We start from the raw sequence: 27,292 nt of genomic DNA, 5'->3' as shown, positions 1-27,292 counted from the left end.
CCCCAAGGGTAGGAGCCCAAGTTTCGCTCACCTGGCCGGCTTGGCGTCGCCTTAGTAACCACCACTTCCGGTTCCGACCGGAAGCCCTCGAAGTCTCTCTTTACGAGGCGTGCCCGCCCCCACGGGGGCGGGAGAGCCCTAGTCCGAGCGGCCTGGCCTGTGCTCTGATACCGACCCTCCCCGGAGACCCACCGGCGACACAGAGAGAACGGTGTCACACGTGGCCTTGGGCCGGGCGCCATGGACGCCTTCACCCGCTTCACCAACCAGACCCAGGGCCGGGACCGACTCTTCAGGTGAGTCGGATGCCCGCGACCTCCACCCGTTTATCGCACCGCCCCCGTACTCGAGTCCCTCTTCTCCAGCACCCGGAGAAGGAGGAGGTAATAGCCCAGTGGATCGAAGCAGGAAGGACGCCGCCGGCTCCTACGGAGGGAGGTTGGGACTCGAGCCCCTCCCCACACTAAATTCAACGGGGCTGGGCTGAATTTAGTGTGGGAAAGTCCCGTCCCGAGTGACGTGTGAGAAAGTCCCCGTGTCTGGCGCCGCAGCCACTGACTTCGTAACACTGGTCACGAATCCTCCGTCTCTCCTAACTTTGCTCTTCGGGCAGAGGAAGACTGGGTTCACTCCACTCAACATTCTTCCCACGAATTTCTTCTAAGAGAAACTTTGGGGTGGTATTTGTGCCTAGGGAATCAAACCACTTGGTGGTGACTTCAGATACCGCTTGAAATACTTATGGAGAGACAGAAGTTTTACCTATCTTCTGTGTCTACCATCATTGCCCGATCTATCTCATTGAGATGCCGCATGTGAAATAGTTGTGTAAACTGTACTGCAGAATACAGGGGGAAGAGTCTCAGAACGAACTGCACCTCTAAGGTACATGCTGTGCTACTGAAAACATCAAAGAGAGATTGTGGCTTTAATACTAATACAGTACTAGTCCGGCCCTTGGCTCACTCGGGAGAGTGCGGTGCTGATAACACCAAGGCCACGGGTTCAGGTCCCATATAGGGATGGCCGGTTAGCTCACTGGGTGAGCATGGTGCTGACAACACCAAGTTAAGGGTTAAGATCCCCTTACCGGTCATCTTTTTATAAAATTAAAAAAAAAAAAATACAGTACTAGTTCGTGATGTTTCTTTTGGCGATTTGGTTGATTCTTGCTTAATAATAGAAGAATAGTTGCAGTTTTATTTAACAGCTTTTCCTTCTCTTCTGGGTGCACACGTGCTCATACAAACAGACCAATAAGAATAGTCCCAATAATGAGACTTTGGGAAGCCTCGTTATTTTATGCCAGGTATTGTTCTCAGTGTTTTGCGGCTATTAACTTATTTAACCCTCATTACACCCCATTTCACAGAGGGTAAACTGTAGCAGAAGAAGGTTAATAGGTACTAAGTGGCAGAGCTGAGAAATTCAAATCCACACAGCTACTAAGCCATACTGACTTTCTAATTATCTGATAGATTGTCAAAATGGTTGCATTGTATACAAACTTTATTAAAATAGAAACCTATAATTCTAGCATACCCAAAATGTACTCTGCAGGGTTTATCAAAGAGGTTGTTTAATAAAATAATAATAATCATTTAGGACATACTTATTCAGCAAGATCTGAGATCTCTCGCATTCATTTCCCCACCTCCTTGATCTGTATATAACCTCTATGACCAAACTGGCATTTATAAAATAATGTCTGTTTTTGGACGGATTCCTTTTTTTTTTTTTTTTTTCTTTTTGGCTGCTAGCCAGTACAGGGATCAAACCCTGGACCTCGATGTTATCAACACCAGGTTCTAACCAACTGAGTTAACCTGCCAGCCTGACTCCTATTATTAGACTAGATTTGAGAAAGGGAGATTCATTAACATGCCCAGCTTGAGCCCTCTAGCTAGAAAGCATACTAAAAAAAAGAGAGATTGTTTATGATTCCTGTTTTCTCTTTTTACTTCATTCCCATGAACAAGTTCACCATTTTGGAAAATGTGCCACATTTTTATTGAGAATAATATAATAGCATAATAAATAATAATGAATATGATTTATAGTATATATTATATAATATATAACAATATTTAAAATAATAATAGTTTAAAGGGATTCAAATACAGTTACAGGACAGTAGGAACCAGGCACTTTATTAAATAGCCTGCCAAATGCATTTGGATGTTTGACTTTGTGGTTTAAAATTTCTCACGTATTATATTTTATCAGTAAGTCATTGTTATTTGTTGGCATGACAATAATCACCTTATTGAATATATGCTATTTTTAAATAGGATTCTGCCTGTATTATATGTAAAATACTAATTCATTTTAAAAGAAAAATATGAAAATGTATCTATACTAATTTGTGTACTGGTTTGTATTTTGTCCTTTATAAATAATTAAACAGTGTTCAAACTGTTGACTTTTCATTTGCTTCTGATTTGGTTTGTGTCCTGTCACATAAGTAGTAGGTTAAAAACATGGTAGAAAAGTTTATTTTAGAAATTTGAAAATCATTTTACATTGGAGAAGATCAAGAGTATGGATCTTTGCTGACTTAACATGAGGGAGATTTTTGTGCAGTTTCCTACTTTGACTATAGCCATTTCTCTGTGCCAGCAAAGGCCTTTTGGGGGGCTGTTCACTGTGTTATTGTATAATTCTCTTTCATTACCTTTGTGTTGCATTTCATCACTCCTTTTACCCTTTGGCCTTCCTGTGGGATAACTGTTGCAGAATTTTGCCCTTTTAACAGCTACTACATGAGTTTGCCTTTAGTACATATCGTTTCTCTTTTCTTTATTTCATGAATAAACTTTTATTTGGGTTGTAAATCATTCTCATTTTTTTTCCATTTCAGAGCCACTCAATACACATGCATGTTGCTTAGATATTTGTTAGAGCCTAAAGCTGGCAAAGAGAAGGTGGTAATGAAGCTCAAGAAACTGGAGTCCAGTGTGAGCACTGGTCGTAAATGTAAGTACCCTGTCTCTTGAGGGACAGTGGCTCCTGGTTTAGAACCCTCAGCCTCAAGCACTAATTCACGAAATACTTTCTAGGACATTAATTTCTAGTCAATCAAGTTTATTGATGAAATCAACCAGTAAGGCTGTCCTCTTGGAACAACAGGCCCAAAAGGTTGAATGTGTTGCTGCAGACCATTCACAAACACCTTTCTATGTTCACATTTGGTGCTACACCATATCTTTGTGCTTAATCATAACCAATGGGACATACAGTGTATTAGTTCACCTTTAGTTCTTAGAAACTCAAAATGTTTTGTCAAACTCAGACATGAGCTTCTGGTTCCTACAAGCCCTTTTGTTCTATGGAAGAACAGAATAGCTATATCCTGGACCACCTACTTTATTCCCTTCTTCTCTTGAGGATTTGCTAGAGGAGGTGGATGGATACATTTTCTTAGACCATTTGTGGGATGATTTCATGTTAAAGGCAAAAAGTGAAGTCAGTGTTTTGTATTCATTTAATTCACTTTAATAATAAATCATACTGGGAAGTCCCATACTTCTCATAGCAATTGCATGCCTGACTCCTCGTTCTTTGATGAGAACCAGCTGTTGTTACAGTAGGTTAGCAGAGGTGTTAGAATAGAATATAGAGCATCACGTAGTGATCAGTTTTTTTGAATACCTGCTTCATACAGATACAATTCTGAGTCTTATGGGACAAATAAGATCAAGTGCTGTAAATAATAATACAACATTCAGTGCCAAATATGTTGGGTGAGGTAGAGGACAAGAAAGTATTTCGGAGGAGGTGGAATTTGAGGTGTGACTAGAGAGAAGGAAGGAGAGTATTCTTGAAGGGCGGTCTCCTCCAGTAAAGGCTCAGAACTGTTATGAAAAAACCATTGTATGGGAGGATCGATGTCAAACTAGGAGACTAGTTTGACAGAGAGAAGAATTAAGTTGTCAAGCAGAGGGATGGCAAGGGTGGGGTGAGCTTTTCTGGATGGCTTTCAAGGCCAAGATTAGAGATTAGATTTTTAGATTCTTTAGAATGTTGGAGCTCAAAAGTCCTTTAGAGTCACTAGTCTCTGAAGTCCAGGAGAGGCTTATCTAAGGTCATTCAGACAGTTAGTGCAAGAGTCAGAACTAAAACTCAGAATTCACTTACTGGAACAATCATTACATATACTGTTTTGTGTTATTCTAGATGAAATAATAACAAACATTTTCTGAGATTATAAGCTTTCTGAGAATAGCTTCTGAACACTTACTGGGTTTAAGGTATAGTCCTTTAAGGAAAAGTATTTCTTTTGCATCCTCCAAAATATTTAGGACTATAACCCATTCTTAGTAGGTGCTCAGTAAATACTTGTTATTTGATGCATCCCTGATTAATTGAATTACATGCTCACATAAGAAAATTGATTTCATTCAACTAGGAGCCACACACAACAATATTATTAATTGTTCTATCCACTAAATCCTACCATCTCTATTTTGTTTTCTTGACAGTAGGTAGCCAAAGGGAGTTTGGACCACAGAAATGGCAGAATGATACTGGTGTTTTTTTAAAAGGCAATCTTTTGCCTGGAAAGTATATAAAATGTAAGGCATCAGACTCTCCAAGAGAATGTTGTATCTGGAGTTCATGTTATCATAGTACCTTCCTTCTAAAGAAGTGTAGCTGGTAATACTCAAATTACATTCAAATGTAATATCCACACTCTTGGTTGACCTTGCCTGGAGTATGCTGTCAGTCAGTGTTAAGATGGTCACCGGAATGGAGGAGATAGATTTAAAGAGTCACTGTCTTTTGTGCCTTCCAGAATCATTTTAGGTGTCCTTAACATACTGTGAAATCCTTTGCTGAGTAGAGGCTGAGCCTCAAGTGACTCAATTATAAAAAACCAGTGCCAGCTCCTCACCCTGATGTGGGGATTCTGGCTTCCCATTTCTTACTAATAAATAACTGTTAACTATTGTGGGTTCTTCTTGCAGGGTTCAGACTAGGCAATGTGGTACATGCTGTACAGGCGACTGAGCAGAGCATTCATGCCACTGACCCGGTACCCCGCTTATGCCTAACATTAGCCAACCTGAACCGTGTGATTTATTTCATCTGCGACACCATCCTCTGGGTGAGGAGTGTAGGCCTCACCTCTGGCATCAACAAAGAGAAATGGCAAATGTGGGCTGCCCGCCACTACTACTATTCTCTCCTGCTGAACCTCGTCAGGGATCTGTATGAAATCTCCCTGCAGATGGAACGGATTGCACATGACAGGGCAAAGAGGGAGAAATCCCAGGATCCTCTTGGGCACAGTGTGGCTGATGAGGAAACAGAATGGCTCCAGTCCTTTCTCCTTCTCTTATTCCAATCTCTGAAGCAGCATCCTCCCTTGCTCCTGGACACAGTGAAGAACTTCTGTGATATCCTGAACCCTTTGGACCAGCTGGGGATCTATAAGTCCAATCCTGGCGTCATTGGACTTGGAGGTCTTTTGTCTTCTATAGCAGGCATCATCACTGTGGTATATCCTCAGATGAAGCTGAAGATCCGCTAGGGTGTTTTTAGGCTGAGGACTAGTACTTGCTTTAAAAGATGGCCTCTTAGTGGAGTGGACATTTGTATTAGTCACAGGCCATGTCATACTGTACTTGAGTTCTTGTTCACATGAACATTTAGGGACCTGTGATGTGAGCAGAGGTGGGGCCAAGAATGGAGAAGCAGGGAGCATGAAGATTTATGTATGTTTTTAGAGTGCTGGGGTGACTTCTGAATTTCTGAATATTTTCTCTTCATTTAACAATTATCGAGCATCTCTTATGTACATAGTAGGAGCTAAGTGAATAAAAATTGAAAGGAAAAAAATTGGAAAAGACCAATCCAACTAATAAGTGAACACTAATGTACAGTAAGCTTTGGGTTGTATGGATGATTGGTTTGGATGACTTCAGTAGGTCTGATGCATGGCACTCTCAGATCTGGTAGAGGCCCCTTTTTTCTCTGGCAGTCACTCCCCCACCCCCACCCCCAATAGATGTCAGTATCAGGATGGAGGGGAGCTGGGCTGGTAGCCTCTGAACTTGTTAGCCCTACCATCCCTGCACTCCATGGCCTTGCTCTGCTCCAAAGTAAAATCAGAAAAGCATCAGGCTCCTTTGTGGTATAAACTGTTTCTACAGGGAGACATCTGTAGGTAGTGCAGTGAGAAAGTGAAAATTAGAAGCAGACAGAAGGGACTTGAGGTAAAAATAGGTTGCAGAGTCACATGGATGCCTGTCTGTAGCCTGTGACGACAGATAAGGAAAGTGATGCTGAATAAAAGAAAAGCAACTGAGGCCAGAACCTTATTCCTCTGATTCCCAATCCAGTGTTCTTTCCATGATATTTCACTGCCTTCATGACTGAGTAGAAGTGTGAGACTCTCCAGAATCCTGTGCCTTTTGCCTCTTACCCTTCCAAATTTTGGAACTTTCATTGGTCAGTGGTTTATATTCTACAAAAATTAAAACTATCTAGACTTAGCTAGATTGTCTTACATAAAGCCTTATAACAGTTTGGACAATTCTACATTAATTTTCATCTAAATTTATACAGTTAAGAAATATTCATAAATATTCTGTGAATGTAGGAGGGTCACAATTTTCTATGAAAAATTAGACTTCTTATTGGTAGCGTGGTTGGGGGAGGTGGGAAAGAGCAGTAAGGAGCTAGTGGAGAGAACACTGGCATATTGAGTCAATGACATTTGCTTGTGCTGCTTCCCATCTTGGGTGTCATGCGAGATTTCTCAGTGTGAGGGAGTGAAATGGAGAAATAGGATGCCAGCAGGTAGGAGGCTAGTATCAGTTCTACCAGTAAAGTCATGTCATTTATCTAATGGAAATGAGAAAAGAAATATGCATTGAATAAATTAAATTTCACATAAATGTAATTCAGATTCTTAACAAGTAGACTCAGGTCGTTGGTGCTCTGTTTCTAAAGAGACCAATCAAGATATGGGATCTGAGAAAGAACATTTCGGGAATTTCAAGAGAAATGAAAGCTGCTAGATCAGGGTAAATAAAAAGTTTAGGGCTGGCGGGTTAGCTCAGTTAGTTAGAGCATGGTGTTATAACACCAAGGTCAAGGGTTTGGATCCCTGTACGGGACAGCCACCAAATACAAATAAATGAAAGTTTATATAACTTTTTACCTTGTCCAGATCCTGTACTGTAATAGATTAATTATATCCAATAAATTTCTAGACAAAATTGACTCATGTATCTGTGAATGTGTTCTGGGAATGGAGAATCCAGCAGATAATCCTTAATCAGAGTCTACACAGTAGGTGGAGTGAGCTCTGGGCTGGAAGATACAGGCTGAGGGAGATAGTGAGGAAAAATGTAAAAGTAGAACCTCTGCGTTGAGAGGGAACTCTAAGTTGATCTCATCTAGACTGCTACCCTGGAGAGTACTCTCCAGTAGTCCTGTCACTAGTTGTCTGACCTCTGCCTGAAGAAGTTTGTCTTGAATTTGTGGCAATGCGTTATGGTCCTATCCATCTTGGTACTTTCATCCTCTGCAAGTTAGGGTGGGTGGTGGGAAGATTGGGAAATGCCACCTCTTCTAGAAATTGTGTAAACCTTAATGGTGCCCTGGTACCGCCTCCCTGTGCATGTTTCTCTTTTCTAACTAACCCTCCCTACCCCAGAGGCTCCACATCCATGAAAGATTCTGAAAACCAAAGTTCCTAATAGAGGTACAGGCCAGCACGTTCACAACTGAACACTGTAGCCTGAGAATTTATTTATTTAACAACGAATGTTTGATCGTCATGCTTAGTTTTGGGGATCCACTTGTGAACAAGATGACCAAGGTCCCTGCTCTCATGAGGTGGTAGAGTGTGGGGGGAGCAGGTGGGGATGGGGAAGGAAAGAATACAAGTAACTCTATGCCCTGCAAGCTGCTGCTGGAAAACTGACTCTTCCCTCTTCCCTCAGGACTCTCTTAGGCCCTTTCACCACTTCTCACCTCTCACCCACATTCTGGACTCCCAGCTGAAGCGGCCAAAGGACCAGCTTTGTCAGTAGAGCTCTCAGGCACAGAGCCCTATACTCCCTCTGGCCCAAAGCCGCCACTCCAAAGGCTGAAAACTGCCCTTTGGCCCAGGTTGCTGTCCAGACACTGCCTCACAGATAATTTGTCCTGAACTTTGAAGTGAGGGCAGAGACTACTTCTTTAGATACTTCCCTTTCTCTCCGTCACTGTCTTATATTTTAAAAGGCCAGATGGGATCAATAAGTATTAAATGTATCACATGTTTATTACTCCTTTTGGAGGCTCCCTGCTTGACCCTCTCCTCCCTTTCCTGACTTCTCATTCCCTCCTTTATCATAGATACAGAATTTATTACCAAGGATATAGTAAAAGTACTGTTTCTCCCCACCTGCCTCTTTCTCCTGTTGCTCACAGCACACAACTTAGCAGAGAGCCAACAATACATTAGTTCTACCAGTGACAGGGAAAATAAGTTTTGTTTTCCTATTTTCCATTTTAAGGAGGCGCTTCTTAGACAATGCGAAAACTATGGCTTAGACCACACTCCATCATCTTTGAAGCCAACAACTAGAACTTGGGCTTGTTCTTGAGTCCTTGCTAAGCAAGGGATGAGAGGTGATAGTTCTTGGTTGTCTGGGTGCTATTGACTATTAATAAAATCTTGGTCATAAAGTAAAAAAATAAAAAATATAATAAAAAATAGAAAAAAACCCACAAAATTAAAAAATACAACAAGAGAAAAAAACCTTGGTGAACACTGTCACTTCTCGAGTCTTAGGAGAATAAAATCCAGTTGGCTCTCCCACTGTTCATTCTGATGGCATCTTGGGCCAGGTAAAGTTCGATAAATTTTCTTGAACTCTAGGAATTTTCAGAAGTTGAAATACTCCCTCCAAGACTAGATTGTCAAGGACTCAACCTGCAGCTCTGTCTCTTCATCGAGAGCAGTTTATCTCCATAATCAAAGACTAGTATATTCAAGTGAGCTCTGTCCCGGGTGGGTTTAACTCTTACTGTTGAACAGTCACCTTTGCTTGTAAATAAGAAAGGATGGAAGGGCCAGTGTGGTGCTGATAACACCAAGGCCACGGGTTCGGATCCCATATAGGGATGGCCGGTTAGCTCACTTGGGAGAGTGTGGTGCTGACAACACCAAGTCAAGGGTTAAGATCCCCTTACCGGTCATCTTTTTAAAAAAAAAAAAAGGATGGAAGAAGTGGGTTGAAAACTGTTTCACAGAACCCTCTGTGGAAAAGGAGCCAAAGATTACAGAATTATATAGAACTTTAGAGCTTACGAGTTTCATGACACATCCCAATAGCTTCTCTCTGCAAAGTAGTTTTTTGTTAATTGAAGGCCAGAAATGTTACAGAACTGATGCTTCATGGTTCTGGAATAATAAGTCATTTGAGCCTGGATCTCCTTCAGCTCTGTGATCTACCTCTTCATTGGCTTAATGTCCTCACAGAAGTTAGAATATGCCCAAGGAACCCTGGGTCAGATAACCATGGCAACTGGATGACCCAGCTTTCTCTTCCTGTCTTCTCTAGCTGGGAGGCGTTAGTAGCATTGCCCAAGACTCCCTGGAGTGACTAGAATTATTTCTGCCTGAGGAGACGCTCTGCAGCCTGGACTCTGTGAGACTGAGGCAGTGGTCAGCTGGAGTGAATTTGGAAGTCCGGGGTATCCACCTTACCTGGCTTGTTTATGAGCATTGAAGGGGAGAAGTTGAGGGTAAGAGCCTCTTGGGGATTTTACTGGGGATGAAGAGACCTGCAGGGAAACCACTGAGGGAGAGATTGAAGGTGAATGACCAGGAATATAGAGTAGCTATTCTGGAGCCACTATATTTTCCAGAATGCAGGTGAAATATCTGGTTTTCAGAGTGACTCGTTTCTCACCTGGCTGTGCATAGAGGGAAAGACTAGTAGATATGCTTGTTTAGAAATAGAGGATTACCCAGATCTTTTTCATTAAACAAAACAAAACAAACAAACAAAATCTAAACCTGGAACTTGTTCTTTTAGTCTCTTTTGGACCCTCATTTAAGAGCCCTAAGACTTCATCTAAAACCTTTTATCTCTCTGGTTACCTGCATTTTTTTATTTTTTACTCTGAAACTTTATAAGAAACATCAATCTTGTGTAGGTAGTGAAGAAACTCATTGCTGTGGGACTCTAAGAAGTACCCTCTTATGTGTGACATTCACCCTCTAACCTAATACCTTCTGCTCAGGGTAATTAGGCTCCCAGACAGCCTGGGTCCAGTTGGTGGTCATGAGAGATAAGGAACTGACCCTGTGGGGATCTCAAGCCTGGGGGCTTCTGATGAACCTGGGACTCTCTGCTTTACAGCTTGAAGAGCTAGGATGGCAGTCAACAAGAGCCCAACCTTGCTGGATGGAGACTTCCCTGTAAGTAACTTGGGCTCATAAGAGACAGGGCATGGACAACTGAGGGAGGAGGAAGGAGCAGGGAGGAGTGGGCGAGGACTCAGGGGACTTAGAGCAAGATATGTCTAAATTATAATACTAATTCATTGACCACCATGTCTTAGTTATTCTTGCCTTCACTACCTTTACAGGAGGCTGTTGGAGGATCTGGGGGCTGGGAAGATGCCTATTAAAAACTAAGCACCTTGGAGAAAAAGAACCAAAATACTGGCTGGCGGGTAGGGGAGAATGGAGAGGAAGGACACTACTATGTTCTAAACCCTGAAGCAGAAGCCCATGCTCAGTCCACCACTCAGCTGCATGTCTATTCAGTGCAGAGCCACTGCATTCTGCAACTCCAGTGTCATTCATACAGTAAATAGCACCTCCTGAAGTTCTAGGGTGTACAGCCTGTGCTGCTGTGTGTGGGAGTGGGTTGGATGTTCAGTTTGTCCAGAGTTGTATCTCTGACCTGGTTTTCACTGTGACTCGGAGCGATTTTGATGCTTTCAGGTGTGCTTGATGACTCCTGGCAAGGCCTCTCTGATTTGGGCACAGTTCAGATAGTTAATGAAATGTAAAAATTATGAACCTGTACAATACCCATCTTGTCCCAAGTTAGGCTTTAACTAACCTTTGTACTAAGAATTGCCGTGCCTAAGTTTTGTATTGAATCATAGAACGCAGAGTGGCATAAAATGGTCAAGTGCATAGTAAAGCCATCCTAACAGATGGTGGTTTACTTCCTGCCAGGATTTCTTTTCATCTTTGGCTTTGTCTAAAACAAACCCTGAAGGCTCTGTCCTTCAGGGGATGAAAAGCTAAAATAAAATATTGTGGCTGCTCTGTCTAGTGTATCTGTGGGTCTCCTGGATAGGTCTTCTAACTCAGCCTCCTACAAACTGAACAGGCTGGGTCCTTTCCTCCAGAGTAGAACCATGCCACTATGTCATATTCAAAGCCACAAAGAGAGTTCAAGTATCTGAATCAGACCTGGAGAGTTTCTTCTTTTTCCTTTTTATGTGGAGAATTCTTTTCTTTTTTTTTTTTTAAGATGACCGGTAAGGGGATCTTAACCCTTGACCTGGTGTTGTCAGCACCACGCTCTCCCAAGTGAGCTAACCGGCCATCCCTATATGGGATCCGAACCCGTGGCCTTGGTGTTATCAGCACCACACTCTCCTGAGTGAGCCATAGGCTGGCCCTGTGGAGAATTCTTAACATTAATAAGGATAGACAGAAGACTATATTAAAGCCCTGTGTATCCTTTATTAGCCCCAACAATCATGAATCTGTGGCCAATCCTGCTTCATCCTCACCCTTGTCAATTCCCCTGCCTTATTTTATTTTGAAGCAAATCCCAGATATGCCATTTCAGACCTGAGTTGGAGTCCTGGCTCTGCTACTTACTAGCTGTGTATCTTGGGTAAATCACTTTAAGTCTCTCAATCTCAGTCTTCTCATTGGCAAAGTGGTGGTGATAATGCTGACCTCAGAGGGTTGTTATTAGACCTTAGTTGAGGTCATGTCACCAAGGCACCCAGACCAGTGCCTGGAACATAGTGATACCTAGTAAATGTTGTTTCCCTCTGCATGACTAGACTCCGTTATTTTACTTAAAGACCAGTGTTTTTTCACTAGGTGACCTAAAGTTTAATTATGTGACTGCTGCCAAAGTTAAGTTTGTTAATAAAGCACAGCACCCCAATAATGAGAAATGATGGTTCCACTACACCCTGCATGCTCAGACCACACCTGAAGCATTGTCTTCAAGTTTGAGTGCTATATTTTTGAAAAAGACAATGCCAAATTGTAGCATGTCCAGAGGAAGGGTCACCAGACCCTGGTGTAAGTCATTTGTAAACTAAGTTAGGAACTGGAACTATTTAGCTTGGATCTCTAAAGGGAGACATTTGACTTTAAATACGTGAAGGGCCAACCCATGAGTTATGAAATAGATTCTCTTAGTGTTGTTCCAGAGGGCAGAGGTGGGACAGTGGGTGGAGGCAGATTTCAGTTCAGCAAAGCTGCCCAAAAAGGGGCACAGGCCACTCTGTGAGAGGGAGAGCTCCCATCCAAGGAGACATCCAAATACCGGAGTCTGCCATAGTCTGGAAAGGATTCTAGCTGCAGAGTCCCTGGAAGCCTAAGATTCCGTGATTGTGTGTAGTTGGGCAGATCTACACTTACACATTGTGCTAGGTGCTGCCCTGACTGTGATTCATTTATTCAACTAGCATTACTGGGGCACACTTCAGGCTAGGCACTGGGGAAACAGAGATGACAGTCAACAAGAGAAAGAGACAAATACGCACATAATGAACGTAGAGACAGCCCAGGACAGGTAGCAGCGGCTTCTGATGTGAGGAAGGAGAGTCAGGAAGCTTCACAGAAGTCAAGCCAAGTCTTGAGGGAATTGCATTCCATCAGGCAGAAAGGGAGATGGGAGGGAAGGTGAACATTCTAGGTAGTGGGACCAGCATACACAGGCAGGAGGCAGTACCTCAGAAAGACCAGGAAAATGTTTAGATGGCACCACCAATTGAAGGTGGACTAAAACTCTTGACAGGTATGTTAATAGTTGCTCTCTATTAGTAAGCTTGAGTGGGGAAGGCTGGAATGGGGGGCTGGGATCTGGCTTGGCCCCTGGAGAATGGAGAGATTGCCTCAGCTGCTCCTCAGAGCCTGGATTGTGGCAACATGGCAGGATGGCTCTTGTTTTCCCTGGGGGCTCCCCCAGAGTCCCATGACCAGAGCACCTGGAGACCTCTTTGGCCTTGGTTCCTCCCAGGTCACTTGGACTCAGGCTAGCCTCGCCATTGGGATCCACGACCCTGGGGCTGCCTTCCCAGGAGGCAGGAGAGGGAAGTGGAATAACTTGAATGCATTCCCTCCATGCCAGGAACAGGAGAATGTGCTACAACGGGTCCTACAGCTGCCGGTGGTGAGTGGTACCTGTGAGTGCTTCCAAAAGACCTACACCAGCACCAAGGAAGCCCACCCGCTGGTGGCCTCTGTGTGCAATGCCTATGAGAAGGGCGTGCAGAGTGCCAGCAGCTTGGCTGCCTGGAGCATGGAGCCAGTGGTCCGCAGGCTGTCCACCCAGTGTGAGTCCTTGCAGCACTTAGTGGCTGCCTGCCTGTTCACTGATGCTCACTGTCCACCTGCCAGTCTTTGTGTCCACCTGCCAGTCTGTCTGATCGTCTGATAACTTGCTTGCCTGTCTGCCTGATTGCCTAACTAGCTGCCTACATCCCATTACATGATCTTGTCATCTATAAAGTACAAATACAGATATAGATACAGATCTCTTTTCATCTATAGATGCCCCATCCGTAGCTCAGCTGACATTTTTCTAGGATAACAATAATGGGCCAAAAAACTTGCAGCGGGGAGGGATGGACAGAGCTATGTGGGCGGTGGTGAGAGTGGACCCCGTGGCAAACCAGAAGCCACTCTTTCTCTAAATCCAGCAGCAGCAGCAGCATCAAGAACTAGCAGAGTCTGGCACAAAGGCAGAGGTAGTGGGCACTAGGGCTGGCCTGGCAGGGCTGGAGGGCATGGAGGGAGAGGGAAAGCCCTCTGGGCCCATCCGCAGCTGATGGTACTGGCTGGTGACAGGAGGGGGCAGCAGAGAGCTACCAGCCAGGGCCCTAGAGGTGGAAGACAACTGCCATGCCCACCTCGCCTGATGGGTACTATTCAAATAGCTTTGCCCCATCAGAAAATATGGTCTCTTCACAGAGCTGAGGAAAATCCCAGCAGTGCTGAGAAATCTAGCTCATTCCACTGTCCTAATTACAGAATTGAGGGTATCTGAGGATTCCACACAGCAAACAGGACAGATGTAAAGAAGACTCGGGTGCTGGGCTAGCCTCCCTTCCTGCAAGTTCCTTAAATGATTTCCCCGGGTCTCATTCTGCCCAATCAGAAGACAGCCAAGTCAGCTGGACTCTGCCGCTCAAGAACTTTGTGAAGAAAAAGATATCTGGGGAAAGAATATGTAAAAGATTCCCTATAAACCTCCACTAACACTGTAACTGCCATGATCACGACTGCAGAGCTGATGTGCTCAGCAGCCCCTGGGCAGTATCCCCTTCAAGCATTGGCATTCTCTGGTGTTCGCCCGCTCTCTGGGGGCAATTCCTTTTTCTCCCCTCTGACTTCTTCATACTGTTTACCATCTCAGCACCTAGTGGTTAAAAGCAAGGGCCATGGACAGTCCGGGGCCTGCACTGGCTGTGGCTGGGAGTTGGTCACCTCTAGAACTAAGCAGGCCCAGGCCCGGTCCCAACCCCAAGGCCATGCTGCTACCCACCTGCCACTCACACCTCTCTGTTCTCCTTCCTCATGCTCACCCAGAGCCCCCCGCTGGTGGAGAGGGAGGGCAAGGGAGAGAACAGTATTTGTTGATGATTCACATAGTTTCCACCACTTCCTGCTCACGACCCTGCAAAGTAGGCACCATTAATCTACATCTTACAGACAAGAAAGCTGAGGCTCAGACAGGTGTGACTTACCCGAAGCCACATACTATGCAGATATGGGAGCTGGGCTTTGAGTGCAGGTTTGACTGACTCCAGAGTTCCTGCACAGATGGAAGAAATGGCCCTGGTCTCCAGGAGTTGCAGCCGATTGGGGCTAAAGGTGGTGAGGGGCCTCAGGTTCAAAGATGCTTGTGAGGCAACAGGGCTGGGGATTTGAGGGCCCCGAGGCACCTTCCTTGGCACAGAGGCCACTGCTAAGTTCTCACACTGGGGGCAGGGTTCACCACAATGTGGCCTTCCCTTCCAGTCACAGCTGCCAATGAGCTGGCCTGCCGAGGCCTGGACCACCTAGAGGAAAAGATCCCAGCCCTCCAGTACCCTCCTGAAAAGGTGAGCCCTGCCCTCTTCTCTAATGCTCCCCCATATTCTGTTGTCTCCACCTCTCAGCCAGAGAGGACAGGAGTTGCTGCTATGACTGTGAGTCTCTGTTTCTGTGGCAAGTGCCCTCCAAGGCTGGTGGAGGCTGCCTGCCCCTAAGGCCTCACACTGGGCTCTTCCTCTCCCTGTGGAGCCTCATGGAGGTGTGGTTTCTGGGACCAGCAGGCACTAGTCCAGAGGCAAACTCAAACAGGAGCTCAGGGTGAGTCCCATGGCCTCCTGATACCCTGTCCTGGGAGCTGGGGCTTCATGGGCCTGTCCTAGACTACTTGGTGACTACAGTTGCCTAAGATCATGGGTCACAGTCATTGGGATCCCAGGATTGCAGTCACATGTCCTCAAAATTCAATCCTTTATGGACCATGAGACTGAATAAGTCACTTCACCTGGCTACATATTTATTGGGTAGTTGCTGTGGTAAGGGTCCATGTTAAGTGCTTTTGGGGAACAAGCTTCAGTCTCTGACCTCATCCATCTCACTGACAACCATCTACCCATTGCACAGACATTTACTGAGCCCTACCCTATGCTAGGGGCCATGACATGTGCTTTATAGAGTCCTCTCATTTATTCTCTCACAAGCCCCCTGGCATAGGGGTTGTTACCCGCATTGTACAGTCAACAAAACTAGTGGCTTCCCCCTAGCCACACAGCTTTAGATGGAGACCACATGAGAGTAGGTCAGTTTGGCTCTGAGGCCTGTGTCTTCACTCCCCATTTTCCAGATAAAGGGCAATGTCTTTGTCACAAAGGAGCTCTCAGGCTAATGAAGAGAAAGGCAAACTATTTCAATGCAGAGCTTGTAGGAAGATCAACGATTCTATAAATCAATATAAATGCAGATCGAAGTGTGGCCAGCATCTGAGGAAGAAACAGAGGAAACAGTGCAGGAATTTGGAAGAAGAGATGCCTTGGTGCATGAGAGTATCAGGACAGGTACACCAAGGAGGAGGCCTTTGGGGCCATCCTTGCAGGACAGGTAGGATCTTCACAGGCAGTGATGGGGTATGAGGAAGCCAGGAGATCTATGTGGTTGGTACAGGGTTCTTCACATACTGTCGCTGCCTTTAAAGCCCAGCTTAATCCAGGTGCCCCAGTATTGGTACCAGTCTCCTGGGCCTTTAAATGAGGCCTTCCTGGGAGCTGGGCTCAGGGTCTGAGACCCTGAGAGGGCAGCCCTTGTAAGGCCTGTGAGACCCACGTGCCTGTCCCCCCTCCCAAACTTCCCCCAGATCGCCTCTGAGCTGAAGGACACCATCTCCACTCGCCTCCGCAGTGCCAGAAACAGTATCAGCGTGCCCATCGCAAGCACTTCAGACAAGGTCCTGGGGACTGCTCTGGCTGGCTGTGAGCTTGCCTGGGGTGTGGCCAAAGACACCGTGGAATATGCCGCCAACACCCGAGCTGGCCGACTGGCCTCTGGAGGGGCTGATTTGGCGTTGGGCAGCATTGAGAAGGTGGTAGAGCTCCTCCTCCCTCCAGCCAGGGATGAGTCAGGTACCTGCCATTATGGAGACTGGCTGACCCACCCTGGGGAGTGAGTTGGCCACTCACGCTGCCTGGGAATCAGCAGGAGGCAGGAAGTGCTCATCCAGCCACTGCTCTGGAATACGAAAAGTGCAGCGCTATTTTCAGATGGATCCATAGTAATTTCCCCCCCTGTAAAGAGGGAAAGTGCATTGTGTAAATCACCAGTGAGTTTGTGGTGCAACTAGGATGACTGTTTTCTAGCCCTAGACACCACCCGGATTTCTTCTGCCCCTCTCTGATCTGTTTTCCCTTCTTTTCCCCCAAATCCCTGTCCAGCACCTGTTCCTGGACGCCATCAGGCCCAGAAGCCTCCCAAGGGCAAGCCAACCCTTGGGAGCAGAGTTAGGGCCCTGGCCAACACCCTCTCTCGACAAACCATGCAGACCACAACCTGGGCGCTGAAGGAGGGCCATGCCTTGGCCATGTGGATCCCAGGTGTGGCACCCCTGGTGAGTGTCTGCCCTGACCGCTGACTGACCGGGAGCCCTGTGAGCCTCCTGTTCCCTTCCAGCCCTGACCTGACACCCCCTCCTGTGCTGGAAACAATCTCTCTTCCAAACTGGGCTGGTACTTTAGATCTAAGGATAAGAGGCTGTAAGAGGGGTGAGAGCTAATGAATGCATGGTGATAGAGGCCAGAATTGTGGTCACTCTCAGGGCAGTGTGGACTGGGTGGTGGCACAGGGTGTTGAAAATGGTCTATATCTTATTGGCAGTAGTTACACAGGTGTGTACTTGTAAAATTCATAAGTTATCCTCAATAAAAAGTTTTAAGAAAATAGGGGCAACAATAATCAACCACAATGTATATCGACAAAATAAAATTAAAAAAAAAAAAAAGTTTTAAGAAAAGTCTGCTGGTCCCAGACCCTGTTCACCACCCTGGCCCCTGACCCTGGGAGCAAAGGGCTTTGTTTGCTGGGGCCCCCTGGCCTTCAGCAGGGGCTGTGAAGCCAGTGGTCTGCTGCCATCCCTCCCTCAGAGCAGTCTGGCCCAGTGGGGCACATCAGTGGCCGTACAGGTGGTGTCCCAGCGGTTGGGCAAGGTGCAGGTGCCCTGGCTGCACAGTTTCGCTGCTACCCAGGAGAACCATGATGACCAGACGGACACAGAAGAAGAGGAGACGGAGGAGGAGGAAGAATTGGAGACCAAGGAAAACAAGTTCAGTGAGGTGAGGGAGAGAGTGGGAGCCTTGAGGAGGGGGTGAGAAGCAGAGGCACAAAGTGACATAAGAATCTCTGCCCCCAGACCCAACGATGGGTGCAGCATTCCTGCCCCCACCCTCAAATACCCAGATAACAAAGGACTTCCATGTCACTCTATCAGCTGATCTTCACTATACCCCATAAAATAGGCAGGGCAGAGGTTATGGCCCCATTTTGCAGATGAAGAAACTGAGGTTCAGAGAGGGGAAGTGACCTGCCCAAGGCCACACAGCTCGTGGCAGAGCCATACCCAAAGTTTCTTCAATTTGGTGTCTACATGCTTCTCCCTGGAGTTCTGGGGCTGGTGAGGAGGGGAAGGAGCATGGGGTGCTGACCCTGCTATGGCCCCCAGGTGGCAGCCCTACCAGGCCCACAAGGCCTCCTGGGCAGTGTGGCACACACCCTGCAGAAGGCCCTCCAGAGCACCGTCTTGTTCATGACATGGGCACCTACAACTGTGCTGAGTACAGCAGGGAGGATGCTGCACCTCATGCCAGTCCGAGCTGTCTCCTCGACCAAGGGAAGAGCCATGTCCATATCGGATGCCCTGAAGGGCGTTACTGACAATGTGGTGGACACAGTGGTGCAGTACGTGCCGGTGAGTCCCAATTCCAGGCTAACCCTCCCTTTCCCAAGGGGGCCTGGACAGGACAGATAAAGTAAATTTGACTGAAGGGGCTGCAGCCCCACTTCTTTTCCCCAGCTCCCTGAAGACCCTCCTCCAATCCTCAGTGCCCCAGAACACTTTGACATACTGGGGCCTCTCTCCCAACCCCAAGAATATAGAGGCCCATGGCCCTGGCCTGAGGTCTCTCCACCACCTGCCCCCTTCCCACCTGCTGGTGGGGGAGTCTCCCTCCATCAGACTGCGGATCCCCAGTGGCTCAGCCCTCCCCTCTCAGCTCCCAGCTGTAGGACTTGGCAGTTTTGCATACTGCTGCCTGATGGAGGGAGGCTCCCAGGGCACTCTAAGCGGTGGGTCATGAGTTCCAGGGAACAGCAGTTAGCCCCATCCCAACTATCACCAACAGGAAAAGCCCAAGAGATACCAACGCCATCCCTCTGGGAGCCGCGGGGCCCCTTCCCAGAGCAAGTTATAGGTTGTGCAGGCCCAAAGAGGGCTGGTCAGGGCAGAGGCTTCCTTAGAACTAGCAAGGGGGTGGATTACTCAGTCACTCACTCCCATCAAGAGGCATGCCAGGGGTCTTGGCAGCCAGAGTTCACCTTGGGCCCAAACCAAGCCTAGGCAGGGGTACCTTGACCATCGCCAGGTCAATGTGTGGGCTGCACTCAGCCTACAGCTCTGGCATGAGGAAGGTTAGGAAAACCACTGACTTCCCATTGAGTGCCCCCCTGAGGGCCGCCCAAGGGGTCCCGAAACTTTGGGAGTTACCGGCTTGCCTTGCTTGAGGGGTCTGGGCCGTGGAGACGCTCAGAGTGGGCAGGACCTCAGGGTCTACGAGGCGCCCGCATCCTGCTGTCCTACACCCCAGCCTGCGCCCTCCCGACAGCCGTTCCTGCGGGAATGAAGGCGAGGGCCACGGAAGGGGCAGTGGGTCGGAGGCTCAGGGACGAGGGACAAGCCGGGGCCCTAACGCTGTTGCCGGGCCCTCAGCTCCCCAGGCTGTCGCTGATGGAGCCCGAGAGTGAATTCCGGGACATCGACAACCCGCCGGCAGAGGCTGAGCGCCGGGAGGCGGAGCGCAGGGGGTCGGGGGCGCCGCCTGCCGGCCCGGAGTCCGCGCCACGCCCAGCGCAGCACCGCGGCAGCCTGCGCAGCGTGCGGGGCCCCGGCGCGCCCGCCGGCCTGGAGGACAAGGGCGAGACGCCCGCCGCGCCGCGCCCGGCCTTCCCGGCCATGCCCCGCGAGAAGCCGACGCGCAGGGTCAGCGACAGCTTCTTCCGGCCCAGCGTCATGGAGCCCATCCTGGGCCGCGCGCAGTACAGCCAGCTGCGCAAGAAGAGCTGAGCCCCCCGGCCGGGGCCGTTTTCTCTCACCAGCAAGCAGAGCCACACTTCCCACGTGAGCGATGACTTCTTCAAAATAGCCCCACCCCCGGGGACCCCGACCGTGCTGAAGGCACTCGTCACTTTTTCAGCATCCTTTTAGGTCTTAGCCGTCAGAGCCTGCTCTGATTCTATGGCTTGTTTTTTACTAAAGGAATTATTGCCTCACTTGATCTCTCACTTCTTTAACCAAACTTGTGCCCAAATGACATTCGGCTATTCCCAAAATTCAGATCCATCCTCTGTGGACAAAAATTTGTCACCAATGAGTAACGTGTCTCCACCCCGTGATGGTGTTCTTGACACATTTTTAGCACTGAGCTCAGAGCAGGCTCTCAACAGACTACTTTGATTATCGAGGCTCTCAGCAGACTACTATGACGGCAACAATAATCAGGTGCAAAAGCTCTTGTGTGTTTATTTAGATTATTAGTGTCGCTTTCTGAGCAGCCCCTACCCTGCACAGGCCGAGTCCCCGGCCTGTCCTCTACAGTGCCACCTTCTTGCTCACAGCCACATTTCCATTTGTGTAGTTTCCACCTTCCACCTATATAGTCACTCTTTTGAATGCTGGCACCCCCATATGCTAGGGCAGGACAATGGTGACCTTTCACCTGATATAGTCTATACTCTATATATAGATCACGTACATAGACTCTATAGCGCAGTTTATTCCAATCCCTATTTTTGGAAATGTTAATTTGGTAAATTTAAGAGATGCATACATATAATTTAAAGCTTCAAACATTGCAAAAGAATGTGGGTCTTTCTCCCTGAGTTCCCTGGCTCTTCTTCATAAAAACAACCATGGTGGAGATTGGACAAGGGGCATAAAGAATAATTACAATTTGTAACAATATATATGCTAGTAATATTGATTTGATCAACATATCTCAATGTTGAACCCCCAAAATATGTATAATCATTTTTGATTCAATAAAAAAAAAAACAAAAAAACAAAACATGGTGCAAATGACATTTGACTATTTCCAAAATTCTCTTGTGTATTCTTCTGGTTACAGACTATGCATGTTTGAGTCTGTAACATGCATATACTCCCCACCTTCACTTAACACAAGCTGTGGGATGCTATATTCACCTGCTATTTACACTTTAAAATACATCTTAGAGATCTTTTTGTGTCAGCATCATAAATCCTGCTTGCTCTTTTTAATGGCCACAGAGTGAGTACTTCATAATATGGATGTGCCATATTTGATTTAACTAGTTCCCTAATGATGGACTTTTAGGTTGTTTCCAATTTTTTTGCTACTGCAAACAGTGCTGTAATAAATGTCCTTATCAAAAATGTCTTGTGTACATTTGTGGATATATCTAATAAGTTTGTAGTTTGTAACCATGACATGTTGGGTGAAAGAGTATTACATTTTAAATATTGATAGGTAATGCTAAGTAGCCTTCATACCAAACCTGTTTTTCTATTATTTTCATCTGCAGCCACAAAAATGTGCACAGATAATTATGACACTTCTGTCAGTCCTTCTAGACATCCGTATATACACCCGTCCCCTATCGGTCCCCTTCAGACCCATGAGCACCTTCTTGGCCCCCACTCTGTTGCACATCCGAGAGCCCAGCTCCCTGAAAGTGACTCTGGAGCCCTGGCAGCCCTTTGGTGTAATGAGTCTTGATCCATGATTTTGGAGTCTGAGGATGCCACGAATTGGGACAGGAGAGTGGCTGGCAGACATACACAGTAGACATGACCAGGACCCTGAGCTAGCTGTGTCTGCCCCCCACCCCCTGCAATGCATACCACACCCAGCAGTTACCTGGGGGTGAGAGGGTGTGTGGATCTGGCAAGAGGGGCCATTAGAAGTTGATAAGACAGGGCTGAGGGGACAGAGCCCAGCCAAGTCCTAGCAGGGCTCCCGTGGACAGCTGTTGGAGAAGTGACCTCAGGCCTGGATGTGCAGAGAGAAACAACTGCCTGTTCTGGGCCTCACCCACCTGTGCTGCTTTCTTCCTGGGGCTTCAGAAACCACACTCCTAGCTATCCACTCCTCCATAGTCCTGTGTCTCCTCCTGCTAGGCCATGCTCTAGTAGGCAGAGAAACTGCTCTCTCAGCAATCCTTGAGAGCTGGGCCTGGACAGGGCTGCAGCAGTCAACATGCCTGCTTGCTAGGCCCGGACCTTTCACCCAGCTCTGGACCTCTTGGCCAGTATATGGAATAGGACAGCCCGGGAAACAAATAGTGTAAGTTTTAAGTCTCTTTTTATGATTAAGAATCTCTTAGGTAACAAGGTGCTCTGAGCCTGAGCCTCAGTACACATTTTTGTATTCATTTTGGCCAGAAACAAGGGCAAAGTAGTTCCTCTACATGGCAGAAATTTGCTTCCTTGGCTCTAGGTTTGATGGGGGACTTTTCTCTGTTCTGAGGCATCACTTTGGCAAACCTTCTTGGTCAACTGGATGTGAAGGCACATCCACACTCAGTATCCTTGGTAGTTCAGGATCTAGGGAAGCCCTCTACTTCACACTGGAATGCCCAACATCCCTCTCCAGAGAAATACCCTATGCCTTCTATCCCAGCTTACAAAATGCATCTGCAACTCAATTGCAGCTTTTGGAGGTGAAAAAAAGAACCATTAAAGACAATATCACACATTTATCTGGGCAATTATTTACCACTTTTTCTCTCCCCATAATTGTCTAGGATCTTAATGTTCAAGAGACTCTGTGCATAGAGAGAGACCACTACAGCTTGTGCTTTGATGCTCATTGTCTTATGTATAATTTCCTAAGCATTTAAATAATTTATACTTAATCAAAACTTATAAAAATGCATAAATCAAATTATTTCAAATATTTAAATGTTGATTACAAACTAAAAAGTCAAATTCTTCTAAACATTTCTATAAACCCTGAGTCAATGGAAACGTCTGCATACCTAGTTAGTATCTCATTATGATTAGTGGGATCAACCAGAGGTTCCTGTATACAGAGAGGGGACAGAGCTTGTGCAGTCAGCTCTCCATTTAGGACATGCTGTTGGACCCTTCTTCCACTCACCACTCAATGTAACAGACAGAACATGAGCAGTACCTTTAAACATCTTGTCTGACATCCACATTCCCTCTGCACCACCAACCACAATCCCGAAGTTTGTGTTTACCATTCCCTTGCTCTTCTTTATAGATTTACTTTCTATGTGTATACTCCAATACAAGATTATTTACTTTTGCATGCTTTAGACTTTAAGTGGAATTATATGCATTATTCTGAGTCCTGCTTTTTTTCACTCAAAATTACATTTCTGAGATTCATTCATTTTCACTAGACTTTTTATTATAAAGGTATATTTTTATATTTAATAAATATATATAAGTATGCCGTAATTTATTTAGACATTTGTATTAGAATTGATTATGTTTTGAAAGACAGAAAGCCCCCAATAACAATGTATATTAGTCAGCTTTTGCCATGATCCTGCTGCATAACAAATTATCCTAAAACTCAGTGGCTTGCAACAACATGCAATTATTCTTATGCTTGTGGGTCAGCAAGTGGACTGTGGTTCTGTTCATCGCTATGGCATTCTCAGTGGCTCTGCTTCAGCCTGTGGATCAGCTGAAACTGGCTTCCAGGCTGCATGGGTTCAGTTCTGCTCCAGGGGTGCTCTTTCTGGGCTTCAGGGTGAGGAGTCAGTAGCTATTGGGGGCATGCTCTTCTCACTACAAATCACTAGAGCATGAAAATTAAGTTTCACCACAAGTCCTCTGGTTGTATCACATCTACTCACAATCCATTGGCCAAAGCAAGTTATATGGCCAAGTCCACATCAATAGGGCAGAGAAGTAGACTTCTTCCACAGTGGGAAGGGGAAAGGAGCAAATATATGCTGAACAATAATACAAACTAGTGCACAGTGGTTTAAACATGATAGAAGTTTATTTCCTTCTCATGTAAAAAAGCCCAGAGATGAATGGTCCAGAGTGGGAAAGCAGTCCACAGTGATAGAGATTGAAGCTCCTTTCATCTTATTGTCCTGCTGTGAGTGATTTCCTTTCCTAAAGTCACCTCATGAGCCAATATGGCTGCTCCTGCCCCAGCCATCAATTCCATGTTCCAACCACAGAAAAGAACAAGGGGGAAGGAGAATTGCATGCCTACTACCAGAAACTAAACACACCACCTCTGCTTAAAACCTGTTAGGCAGAACTTGGTCACATGGCCACACCTAGCTGAAAAGGAGGTTGGGAAATATAGTTTTCATTTGGAGAGGCTAAGCATCCAGTTAAAAATCAGGAGTCCTAAAAGGAGGGCAAGCAAATCCCAGGGATGGGGGCAATTTGTAATCTCTGCCACATCACTGTCCTGTCAATAGACATTTGGGCTGTTTCATATTTTTACTATTACATACTTTGTGGCAATGAATATTATTGATAAGAGTTTCTTATGGAATATGACTAAGAGTGGGATTCCTGAATGATAAGGTATGTGCATCATTAACTAGACACTGACAATTGTCCTCCAAAGTAGTTGTGCTGATTTACATTCTCACTAGAAGCATATGAGTCCTCTTACACAACTGCCTCACCAGCACTTGATACTGCCTACTTTTATCATTTTTGTAAATCTGATGAGAATGAAATGAAATCTCATTATGGATTTAATTCTCTGATTAGCAATGATATTGAACATTGTTTATTATGTTTATTGAATATTTGTTCTTCCCCTTCTGAAAAATGTCTGTCAAAACTTCTAAGCATCTTTCTATTTATTGGTAAGTAAGTTTTTCTTTTTCTCACTGATTTTTAAGCGTTCTTTGTATTTTCTGGATACAAATCCTATATCAGCTACATGTGTCACAAATATCTTCATCAGCTTGCAGCTTGTTTTTTCATTCTCTTTATGGTTTCTTTGTTCATTCCTTTGATGAACAAAAGTTCTTTATTTAGTCAAAATTACCATTTTTTCCCTGTGTGGCTTGCAATTTTGAGTTATGTTTTAAAGACTCTTTCCTACCATGAAATCATGATGACCTTCCTCTGATGAAATTCCCCATGATGATTTTCTTCTAATGCTTTCATAGTTTTGATTTTTACATGTAATTAATTTTTACATATGGTTTAAGTAGGGACCCAATTTTTTTCCTTCACATGGATAACTGATTGTCCTATATATTTCCTAATTGCTTGAATTTTTGGTTTCTCCCTAATTGAATTATATATAGCAGGAATTTTAAGAGCCCTCTTGGAAATCAGCTGGAAGCTTCTGACCTATTGATCTCTGATGCCTATATGATGTTTGTTTTCCTGCATCTAGTTGGAGCCAAGGAACCAGGTTCTGCCTGATGTATTGAATAGTTTGGTTTTCCTCCACTGATCTGCACTATCAGCTCTGTCATAGATCTCGTTTCCAAACATGTGTTCTATTTGTCAATTATTTTGGCATTAACACATTGTCTGAATTACAATAGTTTCAAATATATTTTCATATCTGTTTGGGCAAGTCCACCCATAATACCCTCTGTAAGAATGTCTTTGCAACTTTTGGTGATTTGCTTTTCCATATAAGTAATAAAATCAGCTAGTCAAATTCCACAAGAGGAATTCCTACAGACTCAATTCGTTTCAACTAACTATAATTAATCTTTGCTCTTTGATGCTCAAATTGTCACCTGTTGGCTGGTAGGAATCCCTTTAAGTTGGGGCCTTTGTCCTTTCAGGCTTACAACAGACATTTTAAAAGCATTTGAATTTTCTGACCACAAAAAAAGTTATTCCAGTTCTTGACCTAATACATGGAAATCACTTTAAATGAGGAATAATGATAAAGACCAAAATTTGGGCACTGGGGTATTCATTCCAGATTGTTCCACGTGGGTATTCGTGATAGACAGAAAAACATTGCACAACTACTAGTAAGACACAGAAAAAAGGTGCTTGTCTCTGAAGTCATGAATTCACATTATTTCCAATGAATTCTAACATAACAAAATTCTTTAAGAATTGTATTGAAACATAAAAGTTTTAATTTTATTTTCTCTGCAACTTAATAACTATACTTATAATTATTGTACCTCCTACACAAATATGACATTCAATCAATCATTATCATCTTTTATTACATTTACACATGAAGATCCAAGTTTAGTTTCCGGCTTCTTCACATTGAGAATTTAAGTGAATCTCTTTAGTCATCATGGTGGCAGGCTGCTTTGTGCCATTCCTGCTCAGGACCCCAGGTGATTTAGAATATTTGGGACCACAGCTGGCTGGTTAGCTCATCTGGTTAGAATGCAGCCTTATAATATCAACATCACGGATTTGGATCCCCATAACAGCCAGCCACCAAAAAAAAAAAAAAAAAAAAAAAAAAGAATATTTGGGACCAACACCCTAATTCTGCAGCACATCAGAGAACATGGCTTTCGCATTGCTTGAATTTGTAGTTTCTCCTTAATTGAATTACATATTGTAGGATGTGTCACAGCTTCTGGCAGCTTCTGATAGATAGATGTTTGGTACCTGAATGATGGCCTTTCGTGATACACGGATCAATTGGCCATCCTCTCCTACTTGAAAATTCTAGGACATGGTTGAGGAGGTTGTGGATGACTTCCCAATATCCATGTCGTCTCACATGGATCTTGCTAGCCCATGACAGTAATTCCTCCCCCTTGACAGTGATGAGTTCAGGATGGACAGGTCTAAGCCACATGGTACGTGAGACGGGAGGTAAAGCAGTCGGGTTCCTTGGGAAAGATGCCTTGACCCAAAAGCACGCCCCCGACACAGCGCTCTCTTCCTCTGATGTCTGGTATCTGAAGGCGATGGCAGAGAGCAGAGACGTAAAAGCCAGGTCCTGGGTAATGTTGCCACTGACGCAACCTGGCCTGGAGCCCTCCCTCTGGGTCTCATTGTGAGCTGAGACAACAAATGGCCTTATTGTTCAAGCCACTTCAACGTGTGGTTTCTGTTCCTTCAGGCTGGGAGTTTCCTAATGCAGATCTGTCTGAAGAGATCTGGCAGTTTCCACAGGCTTTAATTATACTACCTATGACAGTTAATCTTCTAGATATTAGGCCTCATGGCTAGTTTAACATCAGCACAGCCAGGTCAGGCAACTTTCCGCCCTTCTCCTCCTCCCCTTTCCCTTTTCTGCTCCAGGAAGGGGGCATCGCGAGCCCGTGGCGCACTCGTGAGAGTGCAGC

General features: G+C 45.5%; 3 protein-coding genes across 4 annotated transcripts in view; 2 read left to right on the top strand and 1 right to left on the bottom strand.

Moving 5' to 3' along the window:
- WDR93 (WD repeat domain 93) overlaps window positions 1-135 on the bottom strand; it is a 68,470-nt gene extending 68,335 nt beyond the window's left edge. The window contains exon 1 of the mRNA XM_063090817.1: window positions 32-135. The gene's annotated coding sequence lies outside the window, so the exon portion shown is untranslated. The remainder of the gene's footprint in view (window positions 1-31) is intronic.
- Window positions 98-7,211, top strand: PEX11A (peroxisomal biogenesis factor 11 alpha). Of its 2 annotated transcripts, none has more exons than XM_063090819.1 (3): window positions 98-296; window positions 2,861-2,976; window positions 4,968-7,211. In XM_063090819.1, exons 1-3 carry the CDS (start codon window positions 241-243, stop codon window positions 5,531-5,533), a joined length of 738 nt encoding a protein of 245 aa, XP_062946889.1. In that variant the 5' UTR covers window positions 98-240; the 3' UTR covers window positions 5,534-7,211. The 2 variants fall into 2 exon arrangements, with proteins under 2 accessions (XP_062946889.1, XP_062946890.1); XM_063090820.1 differs by lacking the exon at window positions 98-296 and adding an exon at window positions 1,256-1,309.
- PLIN1 (perilipin 1) lies at window positions 2,900-20,127 on the top strand. The gene is made up of 10 exons (XM_063090818.1): window positions 2,900-2,976; window positions 9,564-9,747; window positions 10,368-10,426; window positions 13,347-13,551; window positions 15,239-15,321; window positions 16,602-16,866; window positions 17,176-17,348; window positions 17,881-18,069; window positions 18,456-18,701; window positions 19,719-20,127. Exons 3-10 carry the CDS (start codon window positions 10,382-10,384, stop codon window positions 20,070-20,072), a joined length of 1,560 nt encoding a protein of 519 aa, XP_062946888.1. The 5' UTR covers window positions 2,900-2,976; window positions 9,564-9,747; window positions 10,368-10,381; the 3' UTR covers window positions 20,073-20,127.
- The last annotated feature ends 7,165 nt before the right edge of the window (window positions 20,128-27,292 follow it).

The sequence above is a fragment of the Cynocephalus volans genome, chromosome 3, assembly GCF_027409185.1.
Source record: "Cynocephalus volans isolate mCynVol1 chromosome 3, mCynVol1.pri, whole genome shotgun sequence".
In the NCBI taxonomy this organism is placed as follows: Eukaryota; Metazoa; Chordata; class Mammalia; order Dermoptera; family Cynocephalidae; genus Cynocephalus; species Cynocephalus volans.
The sequence above is the reverse complement of the archived record's forward strand: the minus strand, read 5'-3'. Positions and strand labels throughout refer to the sequence as shown.

Excerpts from the sequence above, each read along its gene's own strand:
- PLIN1 (XM_063090818.1), top strand. The coding sequence starts at position 10,382 with ATGGCAGTCAACAAGAGCCCAACCTTGCTGGATGGAGACTTCCCT. Across the intron at positions 13,552-15,238 it reads CCGCAGGCTGTCCACCCAGT|TCACAGCTGCCAATGAGCTG; the intron begins GTGAGTCCTTGC and ends CTTCCCTTCCAG. Across the intron at positions 18,702-19,718 it reads CAGTGGTGCAGTACGTGCCG|CTCCCCAGGCTGTCGCTGAT; the intron begins GTGAGTCCCAAT and ends CCGGGCCCTCAG.
- PEX11A (XM_063090819.1), top strand. The coding sequence starts at position 241 with ATGGACGCCTTCACCCGCTTCACCAACCAGACCCAGGGCCGGGACCGA. Across the intron at positions 297-2,860 it reads GGCCGGGACCGACTCTTCAG|AGCCACTCAATACACATGCA; the intron begins GTGAGTCGGATG and ends TTTCCATTTCAG. Across the intron at positions 2,977-4,967 it reads TGTGAGCACTGGTCGTAAAT|GGTTCAGACTAGGCAATGTG; the intron begins GTAAGTACCCTG and ends TTCTTCTTGCAG.